The sequence below is a fragment of the Ranitomeya variabilis genome, chromosome 1 (genome assembly GCF_051348905.1).
Source record: "Ranitomeya variabilis isolate aRanVar5 chromosome 1, aRanVar5.hap1, whole genome shotgun sequence".
NCBI classification, from domain to species: Eukaryota; Metazoa; Chordata; class Amphibia; order Anura; family Dendrobatidae; genus Ranitomeya; species Ranitomeya variabilis.
This window is the reverse complement of record NC_135232.1, coordinates 122209582-122231105: the sequence shown is the minus strand read 5'-3', so window position 1 is coordinate 122231105 and position 21524 is coordinate 122209582. Positions and strand designations below refer to the sequence as shown.

At 37.5% G+C, this 21524-nt stretch overlaps 1 protein-coding gene across 1 annotated transcript in view; it reads right to left on the bottom strand.

Annotated features, from left to right (window-relative positions):
• The window catches only part of VCAN (versican), a 118041-nt gene that overhangs the window by 42002 nt on the left and 54515 nt on the right, over window positions 1-21524 (bottom strand). Inside the window, exons 6-7 of the mRNA XM_077288648.1 lie at window positions 17385-17672; window positions 10850-13249 (exon numbers count right to left, since the gene is read on the bottom strand). Of these exons, the coding sequence (XP_077144763.1) occupies window positions 10850-13249; window positions 17385-17672 (2688 nt within the window). The remainder of the gene's footprint in view (window positions 1-10849; window positions 13250-17384; window positions 17673-21524) is intronic.

The following is a 21524-nucleotide window of genomic DNA, read 5'->3' as shown; positions in this document are numbered from 1 at the left end:
AAACATGATATGTACTATGAATGAACATGAAAGACAAGGACAACGTAGCAAAGCAGACAACATTGTAAAACAATGAAGTGAGGCGTCTGCAACATATGTGGTTCATAATTTACATAATAATTAGTAACACAGGAACATATTTATAGTTTCACTCCTTTTTTAACTTTAAATTGCATATTTTGTCATAATATTAATAACCATAACCATACTGTAATAAATATTAATTGCATGTAACAGAGTTCCAGAGTTTTACAGACCAATAGCATTTAGTCTTTTATTTGATATATCATCAACAAATCAATAATGGACCTTAGAAAAGTAATCAAAAACAACATATAATGAGTCCAAAATGAGTTTTTCTGGGCTGAAATACCAATGACCTATCTTTAGAATAAGTCATGACTCATGAATATCTGATCTCAGTGTTGAACTCTTGTTACCCTCAAAAGTTAGCTGATTAAAGGAGCCATGAGAACCCTGGACTCTTCTCGTGCTCAGCTCTGTACATGTAACGGCTATGCCTGATATTCTAGCTCAATTCTATCGACTTGAATAGGTCAATCTGCAGGGAGCTGCAGTACCAGCCACAGCCATTAGACAATATACAGAGATGTAGATGGTAAACAATGAAGATGCTGGTGGTGTCCTAATAATAAGTCATCATAAGAAAAGGTGATCGATACAGAAGTCCAAAAATGTTGCATTAAGGCTTGTGCACATGGCATCAATGTGGATATGTGCTGCACCAATCAATAAAGAGTTGCAAGAAATTACAGCAACCCTAGTGTGCCCCAGTGTGCCACTGATTCTTACAGACTCCACAGGAAAACAACAATGGTAACATATTCCCATAGTCTATCATAAAGCATGTTATAGAACATTGTTCTCTAAAATCAATGCTGTTTTTATCTAATTGGAGTTATTTTGCTGTATTCTTGAGGCATAAGGTAATTCTGGTAAGGTCATAATAAACGATAGATGTGTGATCTTTAGTCTATGTAGCTTTGTATAATATGCAGAATGAGACAAATAAAAGTAAATTGAAAGTCTCTGCAGTGCTTCAGAGAAAACATAGTTTAAAGATCTGGCCAGGGCTATAGATAAAACTAATCAGGCGCTGACCCTGGGTGGCTTCACCCCTGCACCACTCTAGTTGACTGACAGCTCTCTGACATGTGTGTACATCTGGAGAGATCTGTCAATTAATCGGACAGGTGCAGGGAAAAGATGGCCGGGGACGGCGCAAGACTAGCTTATTCTATCACTACGCACATATTCTATCCCTACACTAAAGCATTTTAAAGAAAGACAAACTGGATGCAACTGTTCAGCCAAGGTATCATTCACGCTATTGTAAGTAGATAAACAAGTGAGAAAACTCACACAGTAAATGTCTAACCGAGTGTCTGCAAGCGAACACCCCCAACTGCTTGTCAAAGATGATAGGAAAAGAGAAAGCAGAGAGAATTAAATTTGTAGGAACTGAAGAGTGAAGTACCTGTTCCCTGAGGGAAGAGATTGTAAGAGACACCAGGTCAGGTGGTAGCTGTGGTGCAGTTATTAATTACAAAAGGACCAGGAGGGCAGTGAAGGGAAAGAGTCGGCGCCTGAACCTGTAGCAGAACAGACGCATGGAAAAGTGAGGTTGGTTTATAGCCGCCATTATGAGTGACCAGACGCCAATAAAGAATCAAGTGACCAGAATGGAGTAAAGAGTCGAGTGACCAGACCCAAGTAAAAGACCGAAAGACTGAAAGACCTGGAACAGAGATAAGTGGTCAGAGCCAGAACCAAGTGAGCGAGAATGGGGACAAGAGAAGTAAAATCATGTTAGAGGGACATTTGTGAGATCCGCAATGTGAGAGACAGGAGTATAGTACGAAGGGAACTGGGGTCATGCTTCAAAATACGAAGGCAGCCAGCACAATGCGTGCTAGAAGTGACCCACCAAGAAGGGACTTGAAGCCTAACAATGTATTAGCATGGACTATTGTTAAGGCTTGGACAGCATGTGTCACTACCACCAGAAAGACCAAGTTGCGATAGCCTCGGTTAAATATCTGACTCTGACACACCATGGAACCGAGTGACAAATTAGAGAAGCTTGTATCTACAGTATTGTAAATGTTCAATGCTTTGTATAATAGGGTTTAATGCTTATAACTGTGAATGCTGCTTCTATCCAAAGAAGTAACTTATGATTAAATAGCAAAACATTTTATTGGTCTCTAATAATCGGTTAACCTTGTTTAATTTTGTATCTCAATAATTCAAATTCCTGTTTTAGAATACTAAACAAACAATCTTTGGTTTAGTTACCGCTGTATCTTCTGCGCTATTCCATTCCAAGCATCTGTGTACACTATTGTAATTTGGGTAGCATGAATCAAATTACAGGTTCCATTCAAATATTGCACTTCCATAGTCCATAATATATAACTTGATAAGACATTAAAGGGCACCTGTCAGTTTGGGCATGCAGTGCCTTCTGCCAGCAGCATGTCTGTGCACTCAGGTCCCGTCGGCAGTTATAATAAGTGATTGACAGTTATCTTTGTATTTACACTTAAGATATCTGTCATCCAAACAGTGGCCGATCAGCCATCTCTCCCATATACAGGAGTGCTCACTTGGTCACCTTTGTTCTCTATGAGAACACACCACCAACAGACAATTCTGCTGGAAGCTTATCTTCAGAAAGACAAGGCGAAAGGCAGAAGTTGGACATGTCCAATCAATATCTCATCCGATGACCAGTTGGCCGGCGCCCCATATACATTAGTGTCAGCCGGATCTGTCAATAATGGCAGGTGTGGCCAAAATTAGTCTAATATGAATACAGGGAAAACAATTGATTAAAACTGGACCAGAGTGCACAGAAAGAGCAGGGATTTTAGTGCATAAAATACAAGTTATGCTAGGGTCACTCGACAGTATATAAACTTGGTCCTATTTTCATCCAGAAAAGTGAGACGATTTTTTATCATTTGTCTTCTATGTGCAATCTGTATACAATAAAATTTTTTTACAGCAGCTATTAATCATTTTCTAGAGCATTTACAAGTGGTGATGTGTTTATACTATACTTTCCTCTGATTGTTCCTCTCCTGGTTTTGGCTTACAAATACTGATGTAAAATACTAGCCAAATACTGATAGTGTGAACATGGCCAAATACTGAGTCTTGTCTCATCGATCAATCTGTTCATCTTCTCCTGCTGTATAACTCACTACAGCTAGTTTGCATTGCATTTATGATATTCATAAATATCATGAAAATATTCTAAATGCTAATATTTAACAAGCGCTTTTGGGTATTGTATAGTAATAGCCATTGCTCATTTGAGGCGCTATCTTCATGTCATAATGGCAAAAAAGTGCAGAACTAAAACAGCTAATTTTGGCCCAATTTACTATTTGTACCTGGACCCTTTGAGAATTATTCTAACCTATTCATAATCAAGAAAATGTTTTAACCCTTGCACCACACATAAACCCTAACCCACATATACTGAGTATGATTTTCAGTCTTGAAATCATCACTAAACCTGAATCTGATACTAAATATGACTGAAAAAATGTCTAAAGATCACACACAAAGTGTGTGGGCAGTGGTTGTATTATTTCCCAACTGTTTGGCTTATACACAGATTGTCCCCATAAAACACAGTAACCCTTAGTCACTTCTTGCATAATGTTTTTCTATTACACCCTTGCCACAAAAAATGGTTTAAATAGATTTAATGTCTTGGAAAGGGAAACAGATACCTGTGTGTCTGCACATGTAACACATATGGGCATCTGTTTTCCATAGGGGCTCTACAACCATAGGAAGCACTTTATTGTAGCCAGGACAGACTAGTACCATCTTATCAAGTGGGATTTTACATTCAAAAGATCACATTGCTAATTATTGGGTGTATTCTCGTGTGCCCCTTCAGAAGGTAAAATTATCAAGTAATAGCAGAAAAAAAAAGTAATTACTTATTCTCATAAAAGTCCAGGTTCACACGTTCAGTATTTGCTCAGTATCTTACATCAGTATCTGTAAGCCAAAACCAGGAGTGGGTGATAAATGCAGAAGTGGTGACGTGTATCTATTAGGGTATGTTTCCACAGTCAGGAAACGCTGCGTTTTTGACGCTGTGTTGAGCCGCAGTGTCAAAAACGCAGCGTCCAGATGTTACAGCATAGTGGAGGGGATTTCAGGAAATCCCGTCTCCACTATGCATTAAAAGACGCATGCGGCACACCCGAGAAAACGGACATGCGGCGCGTCTTTTCAGAACGCAGCATGTCCTTACAATGCTGAAACAACGCGAGAACAACGCAGGTGACCTGCCAGTGACCTCAGGTGCAGATTTGGTCAGGATTTTACCTGCATAAAATCCTGACCAAATCCTGAGGCAATCCTGAACGTGGACACAAACCCTTAGGGTATGTGCACATGTCAGGATTTCTATCAGAAATTTTCCTGACAAAAACCGGACATTTCTGCCAGAAATCCGCATGCGGGTTTTTTTGCGTTTTTTCATGCGTTTTTTGTGCGTTTTTTTTCAAATGCATAGAATTGCGGGAAAAACGCGGAAAATCCGCAAAATTAATGAACATGCTGGTTTTTTTACCGCGATGCGTTTTTTTCGCGGAAAAAAAAGCACCATGTGCACAAAACATGCAGAATGCATTCTAAATGATAGGATGCATAGTGTATGCATTTTAATGAGTTTTTATAGCGTTTTTATCGTGAAAAAACGTGAAAAAAATGCAAAAAAACCTGAACGTGTGCACATACCCTTACACTTTCCTCTGATTGTTCCACTCCTGGTTTTGGCTACTGAGGTAAAATACTGACCAAATACTGAACGTGTGGCCACAGATGCACTGTCATTAATATTTTTTTCATTAAATGTGTGTATCTATGTATGTACTGTAATGTGAGTGTAGTAATATACTCACTTACCGCCGTTCTCTCCAAGACCTAGCGCTGTTCTATTCTGTTCCTCAGTGACGTCACTGCTCTGCAAACTGCGCTCTGTGTGACCCTGAAATGGCTTTTACATTGTAAAGAGACTTCCAGCTAATGCATAAGGCATGGAGGGAACAGGATAGATGGAGTTCTGGTGACATCACTGAGTTAGAGGAGTAGAATGGCGCTGAACCACAGAAAAAGCAACGATAGGGGGGTACATACACTGCTCAAAAAAATAAAGGGAACACTTAAACAACAGAATATCACTCCAAGTAAATCAAACTTCTGTGAAATCAAAGTGGATGGTCTGAGTGCCCGACGTCCACAGATGGGGGTTGTGCTCACGGCCCAACCCCGTGCAGGACGATTGGCATTTGTCACAGAACACCAGGATTGGCAAATTCGCCACTGGCGCCCTGTGCTCTTCACAGATGAAAGCAGATTCACACTGAGCACATGTGACAGAGTCTGGAGACACCGTGGAGAGCGATCTGCTGCCTGCAAAATCTTTCAGCATGACCGGTTTGGAAGTGGGTCAGTAATGCTGTGGGGTAGCATTTTTTGATTGCCGCACAGCCCTCCATGTGCTCACCAGAGGTTGCCTGACTGCCATTAGGTACCGAGATGAGATCCTCAGACTCTTTGTGAGACCATATGCTGGTGCGGTTTGCCCTGGGTTCCTGCTAATGCAGGACCTTATGTGGCTGGAGTATGTCAGCAGTTCCTGCAAGATGAAGGCAATGAAGCTATGGACTGGCCCACCCGTTCCCCAGATCTGAATCCGATTGAACATATCTGGGACATCAGGTCTCGCACCATCTGCCAATGTCACGTTTCACCACAGACTGTCCAGGAGTTGGTGGATGCTTTAGTCCAGGTCTGGGAGGAGATCCCTCAGGAGACCATCTGCCACCTCATCAGGAGCATGCCCAGGCATTAAAGGGACGTCATATCCCTACATGTGCCTACATGGAGGCAACACACACAACTGAACATCATTTCCTTGTCTTGAGGCATTTCCACTGAAGTTGGATCAGCCTGTAATTTGATTTTCCACTTTGATTTTGAGTGTCATTCCAAATCCAGACCTCCATGGGATATTCATTTTGATTTAAATTGATCATTTTTATGTTTTATTGTTCTCAACAAATTCCACTATGTAATGAATAAAGATTTACAACTGGAATATTTCATTCAGTGATATCTAGGATGTGGTATTTTAGTGTTCCCTTATTTTTTGAGCTGTGTAATTACACTAAACTTCATTACATGGACATATACACACATTTAATGAATAGAAATATTAATAGAAATGCTTCTTTAACTCATTCTGCTGCAAGAAATAGCCTGTGGAACACAAAGGCTACAGAAGGCAACCAGTACAAAATGTATTATGAACCCTAAATACAAAATAGCTTTTTTAGCCAAAAATACATGCTTTTAAGCTACATTTTTTTTAAAAAAAATGGTCTCCATTGGTGGACATCTCTTTTAATAACTCTCCACACCTGGCCGAAGACTTTCCCCCCCACAACTGAGTGCAATTATTATCTGTAAACTGTCATTTAAAAATTAGTTATGTTGGTGGATTTGCGAAACACTGGAGAAAAATACTCCAAAGCCTGCAGGATATGATGCAAAATAATATCTGATATTTATATGATAAATATATGTAATATTTATGAGAAGCCATAATGTGATTGTTTAAGCAGCTCTGAAGTTGTAATACTGGGCCTCAGTTATCAAACCTATCAGCAATCTTTGTTGCCCATAGCAACCAATTAGAGCTCCGCTTTCATTTCTTACACTGCCATTGAAAAATTAAACATAAGTTCTGATTGGTTGCTATGATCAACAAAGATCATTTTGCTGTCAGTTTTGATAAATGAGGACCAATGTGTGTGATATATTTAAGAAAGCAAAAATAGGTGACCATTAGGGTACTAACAGTATGAAAATGACCCATAGAACATGTCTATATATAATTGTTGATATATTTTGTCCAATATGTTTTTCTCATGTATTACCATGATCTTTGACTTGACAAGTGTGAAGTATATAGAGCAAAGTCGAGTCACTGAACTATGGCGGTCTGTAAACCGTGATAATGTCTTTCTGTAAACTGTTGCTCAATGCAAACAGCAGTCAGAGCTGTCAAACAATTTGTCTCTGATTTCAAAGGGGCGCTCACATCTGTATTTCCCATCCTCCAGGCTAATGGTTAGGACGTGCTGTAATTGCTTTTGAGAAGATCCTCACCTGGACATGAATATTAAACGAAGCATCTCAAGCATGAAAAGTACCAACACTACTGTGGGAAAGTGAGATGAAAGGTGACATGTTTACACCCAGACAGACCCTATGTCAGCTATGCCTATATGAAGCTTGACTGCGATTTCCCCTAAAAAAATTAAACATTTACCAATGGTTAAAACATTATATCTAGTTTTTAAAAAAAGTAGAAAAGGAGACTTGCATGAATAGCTTAGATATATGTGCCTAAGTTAAGGTTATGTGCACATGACTAGAGTTGAGTACATTTTTCAAAATTAGGTTCCAATTACGATCGGTGGTGAATACTGTTTTTGAAATATTCACCTAACACAGATGAACGTCATTGGAATCAATGGGAGTAGAAATGAACGAATACGTTTGGAATCATTCGAATATGGCAAATTCATATTCCGAACATAATCGCTCAACTCTACACACGACGTCTTATAGACGCTGGGTTACCCCCATGGTTTTTTAAACAGAAGGCGCTTCAGCAAAACACTGACAGTGTTTTTCCTCAAGCATATTCTTTGCCGTCTTTCTTGTCATTTTTCTATGGCTTTACCATCGGCGGGTGGTGGCTTTTTAAAATTTTGCATATAATAATTGTGGCATTTAAGTTCCCTGACGAATGGTAAGTCACTTCTTTTAGCCCCTTCACACTTTTTAACACCTATAACGGTTAAAAAGAAATAACACAAGACTAAACATATGAAAAGCTAGTCGTTTTGACACTGCAGTTCATATGTTCATTCTTTTTTAATGTCCATCTTCTCCATTCTGTCAGTCCATGAAAATAAGACCGCACTCGGATGACTTCCGAAAGCGGTCCGATTTTATTCACGCACCCATAGTCTTGCATTGCTGATTTTCAGCCAACACTCAGATCAAAATTGGACATGTTTCCAATTTCAGTCCAAGGAAAAAAATCAGACATGTGCACGGCCCCAAAGAATTTTAAAAGTCCACAGCTATCACTTGTCTGATAAAATCAATCGTATGCACAAGCCCTTATAGTGCTTTTCAAATCCCTCTGCATGCACTATAAGGCACATTTTGTGATGGGGTAAGAAGCCATGCTGGTGAATTCAGTAGTATTAGGGTATGTTCCCACTGCTTTTGTTTCCAGCATTTTTGAGCAGGTCCACTCACAAAATGCTAAAATACATCTTCCTATTAATTTCTTTGGAAAAATGACTTGCTGTTTTTATGTTCAGTCTTTTAAGCATCTTTAAGCTTTCAGAAATGATTGGAGGAAAAAAACAGTGTGAACATACCCTTACACTTGTAAAAACACTTATATTGCTTACGGCAATAGAGAAGCAGTGGTGAATGCTATATTCTCTTGGTGTAAAAGACGTTACAGCATACTTTAAGTGTGTAATCATGGTTTAAGACATTAAGTGTGTCCCTGGCAACTCTAAAAAGACTGGAAGGATTGTCTATGTATTCTAAGAACTGTATTTTGTATAATGACAACACATCTGTGTCTCTAAGGAAGCCTACAAGTGGGGTAAAATATGGCGAAACTATCAAAATGAAGTCCCCTAACTTGTGAAATAAGACGGGTGATCTCATAAAAAGACATTTCAGCTTGTTAAGCAGGTTCAATACCACCGTGAAAAGTAAAGAATTGCTCTATTCACACCGTTTTATGAACGTTTTTGTCTAAGCTGTAAATCCAATCCAGTGTCCCACTGAAATCTATTCTGTTGTTGGAGTCAGTAAAATCCAGTAGTGACAAGTTTCTAAATACCCCTTAGACGCCAGGACTATAAGAGGCATGCCAGTAACATAACTCCCAGCATTGTAAAAGCTTTTCTGCAACTTAACAGCTATTTAACCTGTTCATCACCTGTTATGTTCCTAATTGGAGGACTTAAAAGGGTATTCCATTTAATTACACTTACTCATATTTCTAATGTCTGTTCCCTGGGGGGTCCTAGTCCCCCAAATTATACATGTATGCAAACTTATCTGTTACTATCTACCCATAGACCACCAGGAATAATAACCCATAAGCCTATTCCTTTAGACTGGTTGGTGTCCAAACAGTCAAATCATTAACATGAAGTATAACATTGATATGCTTTATATGTTATTTGAGGGGAAAAATATAAATATGTTTTGGAGCTAGCACTGGCTTTATATATATATATATATATATATATATATATATATATATATATATATATATATATATATATATATATATATATACTTTTACATATACTTATTTATTATGTCATCTTGCACAATAAATGTAAATGTTGGCTTAAAACTGAAAGAAGCAAAAGGACATCACAACTTTCTAAACCAGCACTCTTTTTGAAATGCCTAATTGCACTCTGAAAGTGCCCATGACCTTAGAAAGCTGTCTGCTGAAAGCTCGTTCCCAAATGGCTATCTCTTAAGAGCCATCATATGCATGCACAGTTGACTCACCTGATCATGCATGTTTTTTTTAAATAGATGGAAGGGAGAAAGCCGCTACAAGGCAACTCTAGTAGTTGCCTATTTACTGGAAGAAAATGGATAAGATGTTGAAAATCAACACAGCTGATCCTTTTTACCCCCAATTTCATCTGTCTGAGGAGTCAGACCGGCCCCATTAATACTACTTGATGGTATTTTCCCACTAAAATTTTTGCAAGGGAGCCTTCAGATGCCATGTCCAACTCGAACTCCTATGCAGATCCATAATACAAAGTCATAGGGGTTCCATGTGCTGCCATGCCTTGCTGGGTTAGGCAGAATGTATCATAGCTGCTCTACTCTAGAAGCCAAAAAAAACCATGTGCCTCTGTATAGCATAGACATAAGTTCTTCCAAGAAATCCTAAATTTACCTTAAAATTCTTATACTACCATAAATTTACAAAGTACATTGATCAAACACATAGCCAATGCAAAACAAAACCATGTCATCCAAGCTTACAGGGTGGGCCATTGCCATGGATACACCTAGGTGGGCCATTTATAAAGTTAGAATCCAAAATGGCCGACTTCAAAATGGCCTCCATGGTCACCACCCATCTTGAAAAGTTTTCCCTCTCCCATATACTAATGTGACACAAACAGGAAGTTGATATTACCAACCATCCCCATTTTATTTAGGTACATCCATATGCATGGCCCACCCAGGTGTATCCATATAAATGGCCCACTCTGTAGTATTTGCTTCATTTGCATTAATCCTAGCTTAAAGCAGCCACATTAGGACTTTGAATATTTTTTTTTCCTATAAGAACATGCACCTACATAAATGATAAAGCTATAAACATAGGTTCGTATTAATCAAGAGCTAAGAAGCATTCAACTAATGTCCTGTCCAAGTTGGCCATGGTGTTGCTTTAATAAAAAAAATCATAGCTTCCTACATTTTAACATAGCCTAACTAAGTGATAATGTGATAGTCAACATGCTTTTCCTATTGCTCAATGTAAAAATCATTTGCAGACAACTACTTTGAAAGTAGTGCTCAATCATATAATTACAGAAATAAACTACTCTATTAAAATATAGTAGATATGTATGGTTTTGAATAGAAAATCACATCTAGGTAATCATCCTTTGTTTCAAGAGAGATATAAGTGGAAAAATTGTACCTGTGTAGTTTTCTGGAACATCAACAACAATGATTTTGATAAGATCAGGCTTCAGACTGTCTTCAGTAGAATCTGTTGGTGGAACACTTGTAGAACATGGCTCCTCAGCACTTGTGAAAAATTCTGTATCAATTTCTTCTGTCTTTTTACTTGTCATATCATATTCAGTTGAGGTTTTCACAGGAGAAACTGATTCATCAATAACTATTGTTCCTTTACTGGTGTCTTCTTCTGGTTCCAAATAAATGATGACTGGCTTTTGAGTACTAATGGGTGGAGGTAATAACGTTGTTTGCGAACCTACAACCTCCTGAGGGGCAGTAGTTGCATCTTCTCCTGACAGTATTTTATCTGTCACTGAAGATGAAGGAGCATCTGTTAAAACTAATCTGTGAGATACATCTTCTGAGATAGTGGGAGTTTCAGATGCAGACAGGACAGATTCATGATCAGATGCAAGCTCTGGTGCTGAAAGTGTTGTTGGTTTGACAATTTTGTCTTCTACCTCTGATGATTGCTCAACTTCTGGCTGCAAATCTGTAACAGCCTCTTTTGTTGCAACACTGTCACTTGGGCCAGAACTACTAGTTATGGAAGGCTTTGTGGTTTCATCTTCTTTTCCTTTCATATCTGATGGGATATGAGGAGTTGAGGTTGTCTCTTGCTCTTGGTCCTTTTTCAAATCTGCAGCTGGCAATTCTGTTATTTCTTTTGATGAGATTTGTGATGTTTCATCTTCAGTAGGTTTCTTTGTAGGGATAACAGTGACAAATTCCTTCCCTACTGTAACTTCTTGTTCTCTGTCTGTTACGATTGATTCACTTTCTCTTTCTTGATCTAGACCACTTCCTTCAGAGGTCAAGTCTAGTGGTTGAATTGAGGATAAACTGTCTTTTGTAACTGATGATTCTGATAACATTTCAGATGCTGTGGGTAGAATATATGTTTCTGTACTTTCTAATTTTGGCTCATATTCAATGGATATTTTTGATGTCTGGATATCTTTAGGTGCCACAGTTACTTCTTCTGAAACTTTTTCTATGGCAGCCTGTGAAGTAACATGTTTTGGAGCTACTGAAAATGGTTTTTCTGTTTTGTCTAAATCGGGCAGTTTAGACTTAGTGTCTTCTTCAATCATTCCTGAACCTTCTGTTTTATCAAGTGGAGAAAGAGATGATGCAACTGTTTCAGTTACAGTGTCTTTTGGCTGGAGTGATGATATTGTTTGATCAGTACTTTTTTCAGATGTTTCAGACACATCTGGTGAAGAAGTAACAACTGTCTCAACTAGCAATGGTTCTTCTGATTTGGTGAGAACCTCTTTGGGTATGCTAGTTGTGTAAACTCTTCCAGTTAAAATCTGGTCAGTTGAAGTTTCTGACTCAGAAGTCAATACTGATTTGTCTACAAGTTTATCTGTTGAGTGTACATATTTTGACAGGGTGGCTTTGTCCATATCTGGGGTTTCTGTGGCTTTTCTGGTAGATGTTTCTCTCGCAGACTGTGTGATAACTTCTTCTGGGGTTAGCTTACTTGTGTCAGGGGAGAGCTTGAATACTGTAAATACATCAATTTCAGGTTGTATACTGGAAACCTCAGGTTCTTGTGGTGTAAATGAATCTCTTGTTGTTATGCTACGCTCATCTGAACTTTCCTGTGATACACTGGTGGACTCAGAACTACTCGAATAGGAAATAGTTGAGACAGGTGTTTCATCTTTGTCTTCAGTAATCTCATGTGGAATAATGACTGTTGGAATAATTTCTGCACTTTTAGCTTCCATAGTTTCTTTTGGAGAGTGAGAACTTAAGTGTAGGACTTCTTTAGTCAATGTAATGGGGCTAAAAGTTTCTGCAGTGTCTTCTGGTTTTGATGTTACAACATGAATTTTACCTGTAAACTCTGGAGCAGACACACTGCTTGCCTCAGATGCTGGCTGAGCATCTTTTATGTCATCAGTAGACTGGACTCCTTCAGTTTCTACAGTTTTCTCTACAATAGTGCTTTTTGATGGTGACACTGTATCCTTTGGAACTCCTGTTTGTACAACCGACGGAAGAGAGGTTATCCTTACACTTGCATCCTCCTCCTTTTGAACTGGAGCTTGTTCTGTTTTTACAGTCTCGGGACTTAATGTTGTTTGTTCTTGTATTAACAATAGGGGGCTTCTTTCTGAATCAGTTGATGACTCACTTGGTTGACTGCTTGATTCCTGCACAGAACTTACTGGTTTAGTAGACTGCACAACCACCTCTTTTACAGATGCCTGTGTTGTAGTTATGGTAGATTTTGGCGTCACCTTAACTGGTTGAACTTCCATTTTCTTTATGGTACTTTGCGTTATAACTTCTGTAGGTAATATGAGTCTGACAGAAGCTGATTCTGTGATATTTTTTTTATCTGTGAAGCCAAAACAAAAACTTCATTAAACACAAATTATAATCATACTGTTTATCGTATATGACTTTCCTGCTATGTAGTCCTATAAAAAATGTGGAAAGTCTTACAATAAATGTGAAATAAAGTTGGATTTTACTATGTTGTTTCAGTAGCTTGTAAAGGCCTCTTGCCAAAATATTACTCCAAATATATACAATATTCAATGGCTTCCTTATTCTCAGGAGTTATTGCCAAACAATTATACTTTTATACTGCGTTTCATAGATTTAAACTGCAATTTCCTGTTCTTGTAAATTGTCTCAAATCATGTGGTAAATACCTGTGCGGCTTAAAGATAGACTTATTTTGTTTCAACTTCTATCTCTGTTGGCTTATTTTTGCAGGGTGCTATAAATTCGTTGTACCATAAATGTTGTGGATGTTATTTCAGGTTTCAGCATAACGTACAATTCCATTGCAATACACATGGTAAGAAAATACCAACTTGATATTCCCTAAGCAAATATGCAATTATGTTTTATAAAGCATTCGCTTAAAACTACACAGTACACAAATGTCCATTCTTATTCTCTCTACCTCTCTGTTATCTTCTATACATTATTTTGTATGCCAACCGCCAGAATTGGATGAACTGATGAACTGAGTGCCATATTTGTTTAATGCTGACTCTTTGTGCAACATATGTAAAATTAAAAAAAAGAAAAAAGGATGGCCTTCTGATATTTTACTATTCAAAAAGTTGTGTCTATCTATGGGCTGATTCCATATTACATGAACATGCTAAGAGTTGGACATTGTAAAGGTATGGATAAAGTTCTTGAAAAGTTTTTGAAATGTTTGGAAAAGTTTAACAGAAGCAAAAGTAACACATATCTACTTAGGATGGTCAGGTGACAGTATGGTGTTTCCCTATAAGGTCTATGTGGTCCTAAAGCCTACACATTCACTGTTGTAAAGGATTTCCTGGATTGGTGATCATGTTGACTTAATATCCAAAGTCATGATAATTTATGAAACGTCTACGCAGTCTATCATAATAGTTTATTTGTCATATTGTCATTGTGTGATATGGCTGACAAGTAAGTATTCTGTGTTCTATGTTAATATCTAAGTGAGTCATGAAAGCACCACACGATTTGACATGGCCTGCTAACAATCCTGCTGTAGATGTGTAGCAGGGTAGGGCAGCTCCATGTTGACCCTGTTCTGGTAAACTAAATTTTTACCCCACAAGTCTAGCCAAAACTATGATTAAAAAAAATCTGGAGGGTATGTTCACACTAAGATTATGATGAGGATTTTGAAATGAATCCATTTCAAAAGGAACATAAAAAAAGCTTCCAAATTATTTTCCAACAAGATTTTGGAAACCTTGGAGAGGAAACAATTAAGAAACATGTCAATTTTTATGCAGATTCCTCAGGGAATCCACTGGAAACTTAACAATGTCAATCATAAGGCTGAAAAAAATGTTAAGCAAGAAACAAAATCCTCTTCAAAACCTCATCAAGAAACTCTTCAAAAAGTGTCAGATATGAACACCTTGTGAAAAACCATATGGATTCCTGATATGGATTGTCTTGAAAACCCCCCAAAATTCTGTGGAAAATATTGCTTCACCTGGTTGAAGATCTTACTTTCCTACTTATTTAACTGCATGCAAAAGAATTCCTTCATTGTGAATTTTTTTTCAATGTCTGACACCTTTTTAGATCTATAAATCTGATCAGTTTTAAGAAATGATTGTAGAAATCTATATTGCTATCACCAGGCACCACTTTTTGTCAGTGTTTCCCTGCACAATTCCAGATGTGAGTGAAGTCATTGAGTGATTACAAGATTGTAAAATATGTGGGTGTGTGTTACAGTCACTCCAAGTTGTAAGAAAAAAGGTTTCTTTCTAGCTATAGACTTAGAATAATGGTCTGCTGGCAATTTTTTATCTGATTTAAGGTTTTCAACAATAGCACAAGTGATGGCTCAAGAATACTAATAAATGCTCTATGTTTGTTTAGAGACCGGACAGTCCTAAATTCCTTTTCTCTGAGCTTTTTCAAAGTATATTTCACATGATGCAACAAATTAAATGGAGAGATGTTTAAATTAATTGAAGGTGCCCAGATAAGGGTACTTATATGATCGACAGTGCTAGCCCTGAGACAGATCTCACAATTATGTATCAGACTGGAAATGATTCAAGCAAGTTTTACTCATGCATAAAACTGAGTAGTTTCACTGTATAAACGGACCAAACTCTGATCTCATGGGAAAGTATTATAGAATCCCATTTTTTTTTCCTCTCCAACTTACGCAATTATACTATTATGATTACTAAATTCAACAGACCTACTGATGTAGACAGCATGAGCAGCTGAGTTCAGTGATCAACTGCAGCACCCCTTATAAAACATCACCGCTGCAGCTTATCAACAAAGATTGGAGTATTGCTTGGAGGATGAGTAAAAGCTTAGTTTGATTATTTTTTAATGAATGACTCTATGGATTAGGGTACGTTCCCACGGTCAGTAAACGCTGCGGGTTGGACTCTGCATATATCTGCAGCGTCTAGATGTTACTGCATAGTGGATGGGATTTCAAGAAATCCCATGTCCACTATGCGTGCCCTGGCACCCGCGGCTTCCCTGCGGAGATGGACATGCGGCGCATCTTTCCAGACCACAGCATGTCTATTAATCTTGTGGAGACGCTCAGTCCCCATGAGATAAATGTCACCCGCACAATGTATAGGATGTGGTGATTCTGCACGGTTCAATGGACACATGTGGAATCACTTCCGTTCAAAAGCCGTCAGCGCTTTGGACGGAGCAAACATGTGCTGCGTCCAAAGCGCTGCTGATTATTGACCATGGGGACATACCCTTAATAATGTTTGTAAATGGACAGAAAAACCTTGCTTAGTTACATTTATAGGTTCTATATATTACATCCTGTAACAACAAGAGAAGCAAGGACAGAAACCTTTGTCTATGATCATCTATATAGACTTAACCAATACTCCAGGACAAACATGGACATTTATGGAAAATGTACATTATTTTTCATCTAACCAAATCTAACTAACTGAAAGTCTATTGCTGATCATGTACATTATTTTATTATTATCTAGTACCGGACCAATAGAAGTAGAGGGAGAAGCATGGTTAAAATATGTCTACCTTAATAAAAAGTGTATTACTTATTAGCATATTACGTAAATCGTATAACAATACAGATGTAAAATAATGATACAGGTGATCTAATTTATGGCTTAAGTTATTCTAGCAGTTGACCTATATATGAGAATTTCTGGACAATGGTTTGTATTAGTTTCTGTTGCTAACATTTAAGCTGAAGAAAACTTCCAACGCTGGTATTAAAGGTCATAGGATTCGTTTATTACCATGGGAGGAGTAGAAGATTTTTACTGTTAACAGCTGCAAAAGGTGACATCATCTTTCTTGAAACATCTGGATCACAGGCCTTAAGTATAGCTAGTGTAAATTATGGAACAAAAGTGTATGTTTGAACGATTGTTCAAGCTTCATACCGACCCATTCTCAAAAAAATGTGTGATCTAATCAGTATTCAAGTAGGAAATATATACTTTTTGTACTTACTGTTTACACTGTCTAAAACTTCTGGTTTCCAAGTAAACATTTCCGTAAGTATAAAATTCTTTAAGATCAAAGACTTGTAAACTGTGAGGAGCATTGAGGTCAGCAAGAGCACCATGAAGAATAGAAGCTTCTAACACAGCTGTTGGCTATCTAGGCATTTCTTTTTAATTTGAGAATATCTCTCATATCATACAAATGGTATGGGGTCTAAGACATTATAAGAAACAAACATGTCTCTTGCTTCAGAAGGTGTTTCCCATGGCTTTCCTGAATGTGGTCCTGAGATGTATGGCTGAAAATACTATTGCAAGTTCATATCAAGAGATGGTTGTAAAGTGAGGCAAAATCTTATTGACTTACTGTGAAATACCATAACTTCACTGCAGTAATTAGACTTTAAGTGCAGTGTTGACCTCATATTTTCCACACTGACTTCTGTTGGTCAGTTTTCACCAAGATTAAGGTAGCCATGCACCTTCAATAGTTGTCGGCTAATCTTGGCTGAAAGGTGTACCTACCTTGAACACAGTATACATCATATTTTTCTTGTGGTCGAGGGAAGTATGTCTGGTTGGTAAACCGATATTTAGTCCTTACACCAAGCAGTCCACCTCCACATTGTGGTCTTGCGAAAGACACTGGGTAGCGAACACTGCCATCTGAAAGCCAACCATAATCACATTGGTCGAAGCCTTTTCGCCATGCAGCATATATGTCGCCTACTGTGGCAATGACTGCTTGCTTCTCCTCACAAGCTTTTTTAGCTTCTTCGAATGTCACCTTTTTAGGTAAGTGGAATAGGTCACCTGATAAAAAAGATGATTAACAAGTTCATTAGCAATTATTGGCCTTCCTCACAACCATCAAACTCGATCAAAATTCATTACACATGCTATAATTTATATAAACCAAGGTTCTAGACTACAAAATAAGTTTCACAAAATACAGGCTGGTTTCCAGAATAATCTAAATAAACTTTGAAATTTAAACAAGAACTAAAAGTTATTTTCTTTTTCTTTCTCTTACAATGCCTCGTTAATGTTTGAATAAACCATGTCTAAAAGCAACCAAATCCCCAGCAAATACACTAACAATGAAGTATGTTATTTGTAAGGGATTTTCTCCAGGAACTAATGGTATCTATGAGAGCTTCAATCATGCGTGAACGCCAGGTTACACCTTCATCTCGTGAAATGAAGATCCAGACAAAAAGAATCAGTAGGAAAAATGTGATTATTAATGAACTCCCTCTACTGTCTTAACAGTCTTAATTTATTATGGCTGTATGCTATCACAGCAATATAAGAAATGTCTTTTTTATGTCCAGTATTTAATCCATTGTCTCTGAAGTATCTGACATTACTTGCCAGTCAAGGCACAAAAGGACATTAAAAGGCTCGTTTAAAAAAAAAGTCTACTTTTTACCTAGAAACTTCAACATTCTTGACCATTGGATGCCTTCGGCATTGCAACTCATCACCAATTAAATGAAAGTCACAGAGTGGCAATACTAGACAAAGCCTATGTTTAACAGTGGTGCTGTTAAACAGTGGCTTTGTCTAGTCTTAAACATCAAGCCAACACTTCTTTATTTGACCTTTTAAATATTTTTCACTTTTATTGTTCTAATTTTTGCTGAATCCATTGTAAAAAATATCTGTTCTCCCTTAATAAATTAGAATGGTCCCATAACTGTTGGAAATAAAATATTTTATTATATATATATTATTTTAGTGTTCTCTATGTGGCATATCGACAGAATGATCCAATAATGTCGGATGGATGCATCCAACTCAAAAATGGCGTCCAGGTGTGTACTATCAGGAATTGAGAGCCATTTTCAGAGCTCTAATAGAAATGAAAGGAGAGCCACAGATGGAGAACCACCACCTCATTCCTAAAAACACACTATGGGGACCAATTCTCAAAAAATGAGGGCCCCAATGATGCATTTATGACATATTCAGACATTTAAAGAATTTACTTTTTTTTACTATGGGAACATGTTGGTTTTTTGGTTATTGATGTCTGAGGAATAGCATACATCAGGGGCATCTTTCATAGCCATACGATAAAAAAATATATAATGTAAAAGACTATCAATGGTCAATGTCTGATGGATGGTCTAGCACATGTCATCCACAGAGACATCCATCACATGCATACTTGCATACTTTCTACCATCTTGGACCATACATCTTAGGATATATCAGATCTAGACACAAATTATTCTGTACCCAAGATGTCATGACATAGACTGTAGTTTCACTTAGGCCCATGATGTGTCAGACTGTTAACTGAGCTGAATTGTGTTTTTACTTCATATATATTGAATGTTTTTACTATGATGTCATGTTGTAACTTATGATTGCTGCAGATTTTTACAACATTTATATGACATTTACTTAAAACATATTTGATAATAAAAGGGTCAAAAAGTAAGAGAAATCTTTGATATTAGTGAGTCATGGCTTCCTGCCTATCAGTGAAAGCAAAATGGAGAAAGTTAGTGCAGAATGTTTTTATAAGTGGATCTATGAGGAACTCGGTAAAATCAGGATGATACAATCATGCTAGAAACACATATACACCAGTGGCTTATGTTGTAACTCTGTCATTGCAGAGCAGAACATGGAAACCATGACTAGGTTTATGGTAGAGACCATAATGCAGTGTGTGTTAACCTTGGCAGCCTTTCTCATCCAGGTTGGAGTCAGCACTAGAAGAATTGACGGGATTTTCCTGTTCTGTGTATATGCACTTTAGGATTGAAAGAAAAACACCTGACTATGTATGGTTCCTATTTTATGGCCATTAAATACCACAGACTAGACTTATGAGGCAGACTTGCTGGTCCAGACAAAGGCTGATTCAGAATCATCTTACTGGAAAGTGCTAGACGCTGTCTTATTAGCCTGTTCTTCAAAAGTCTGTCAAACCGTAAGCTCTCAGAGCTAGATTCTGCTTTCATGTTTCCTTATTAATATTATCCCACCTGTTTAGTTTCCCACTTTATCCCCAAGCATATATGTATGTGTTTAATGATGCCAGGAGAAAATTAAATAGACAGCTTGCAAAATCTAACATGCCTTGCAGTTTATAGCTCAAGTCTTTTCCTTTTCTTTCCCTTTATTGAAACCTGTGAACAAGATCTGCGACACAAGACCTGGGCAAACTAACGGGGCTTTAAAAGGATCAATGCTAATACAGGGTGTTCCCTGATGCATACAGTATGACCCTGAATATTTCTGTGTGTCACTTGATTTTAAAGTATGTCTTTTCTAAAATAAAATGTGTTGATCAGAAAGAATTAGGGGACAGAGGGAAAGTAGTATGACGGCAGGATCAGACTACACAAGTTTGTTTGTTGTCTGTTACCAAGGAGATGAATAAATCAGTCCAGCAAATATAAGTCGTAGCCTATGAAAACTGGTTGAGAATGTAAACATAGGAGCCAAATTATTAAGATCGGTGTTTCGTCTGTCATTTTTGAAAACAGTCAGATGGAGTAAGATGTGGCAAATTCATTAAGAGGGTGTACACCTCTTAATGAATTTGGCAGATCTTACTCTATTTATTAATAAATTTGATTAATCTTTGGATTTTCCGGCTGTCACAATATGAAACCAATGCCAGCTTAGGGTTGGAGTAGATTCTTTTTCTTTAATTTCTTCCAATTTGTTACACATACTCCATTTCCCTCTTTAAAAAAAAAATTGACATAAGATATATGATGAATTTCCTCAATAGTGCTTACACATCAGAGGCTTATATTACGTTTGACAGCTAAAAAATATATAGCGTATATAAATCTATTGGTATAGATGTAGGACTTTTTTACTTTCTTTGCTTTGCCCAACAGAAAGTTATGGAAAAGTTTCTTTGTGGTTAAAGGAGTCATCCAATCTTTGAAAAAAGTGGCAAATATTATAATGCATAAAGTAAATCTCCAAATCCTGCCGATCCAGCATAGGAGCCAAGATGGCCTCTCATAGCCTTTATAGGCAGGAGCACATGAACATGGCAGTCAATCAGCTGCTTCAGTGGTCATGTGCTATTCTACAAGCATTACAGCCGCACAGCTCAGCAATGGGAATCTAGTAATACGGTATGTGACCACTGAGGCCGCTGATAATCAAAGATAACATGCAATGATACAGCTTCTTCCCTGGATTTGGGGAAGCATGGATTTGAGTATTGTTTGTTATTTTGTACCATTATAGGGTGTTTTTCATTTTTTTTACAAAGGGAAAAAAACACATTGATTGGAATTGTAGAAATTAGTACATTTTATGTTTTGTTTTATAATATTTGCTACTGTTTTCAAAGATTGGATGACTCTTTTAACCACAAAGAAACTTTTCCATAACTTTCTATTGGGCAAAGCAAAGAAAGTAAAAAAGTCCTACATCTATAACAATAGATTTATATACACTATATATTTTTTTAGCACAAGCTTTTAGCCGTCAAATGTAATATAAACCCCTGAAGTGTTCTGCCAACTTCCCAAGGTCCTTTATATTTTTATTAGGGATTTTAGCTGTACAACCTCATTTGACCTCATGCTAGCGCTGAAGAATCTAATTTTAGACAATGTGCATTAGCTGCCAGTATTAATTGTCAAGATGAATGCTATGATGCCAGTAAATGTTATCTAA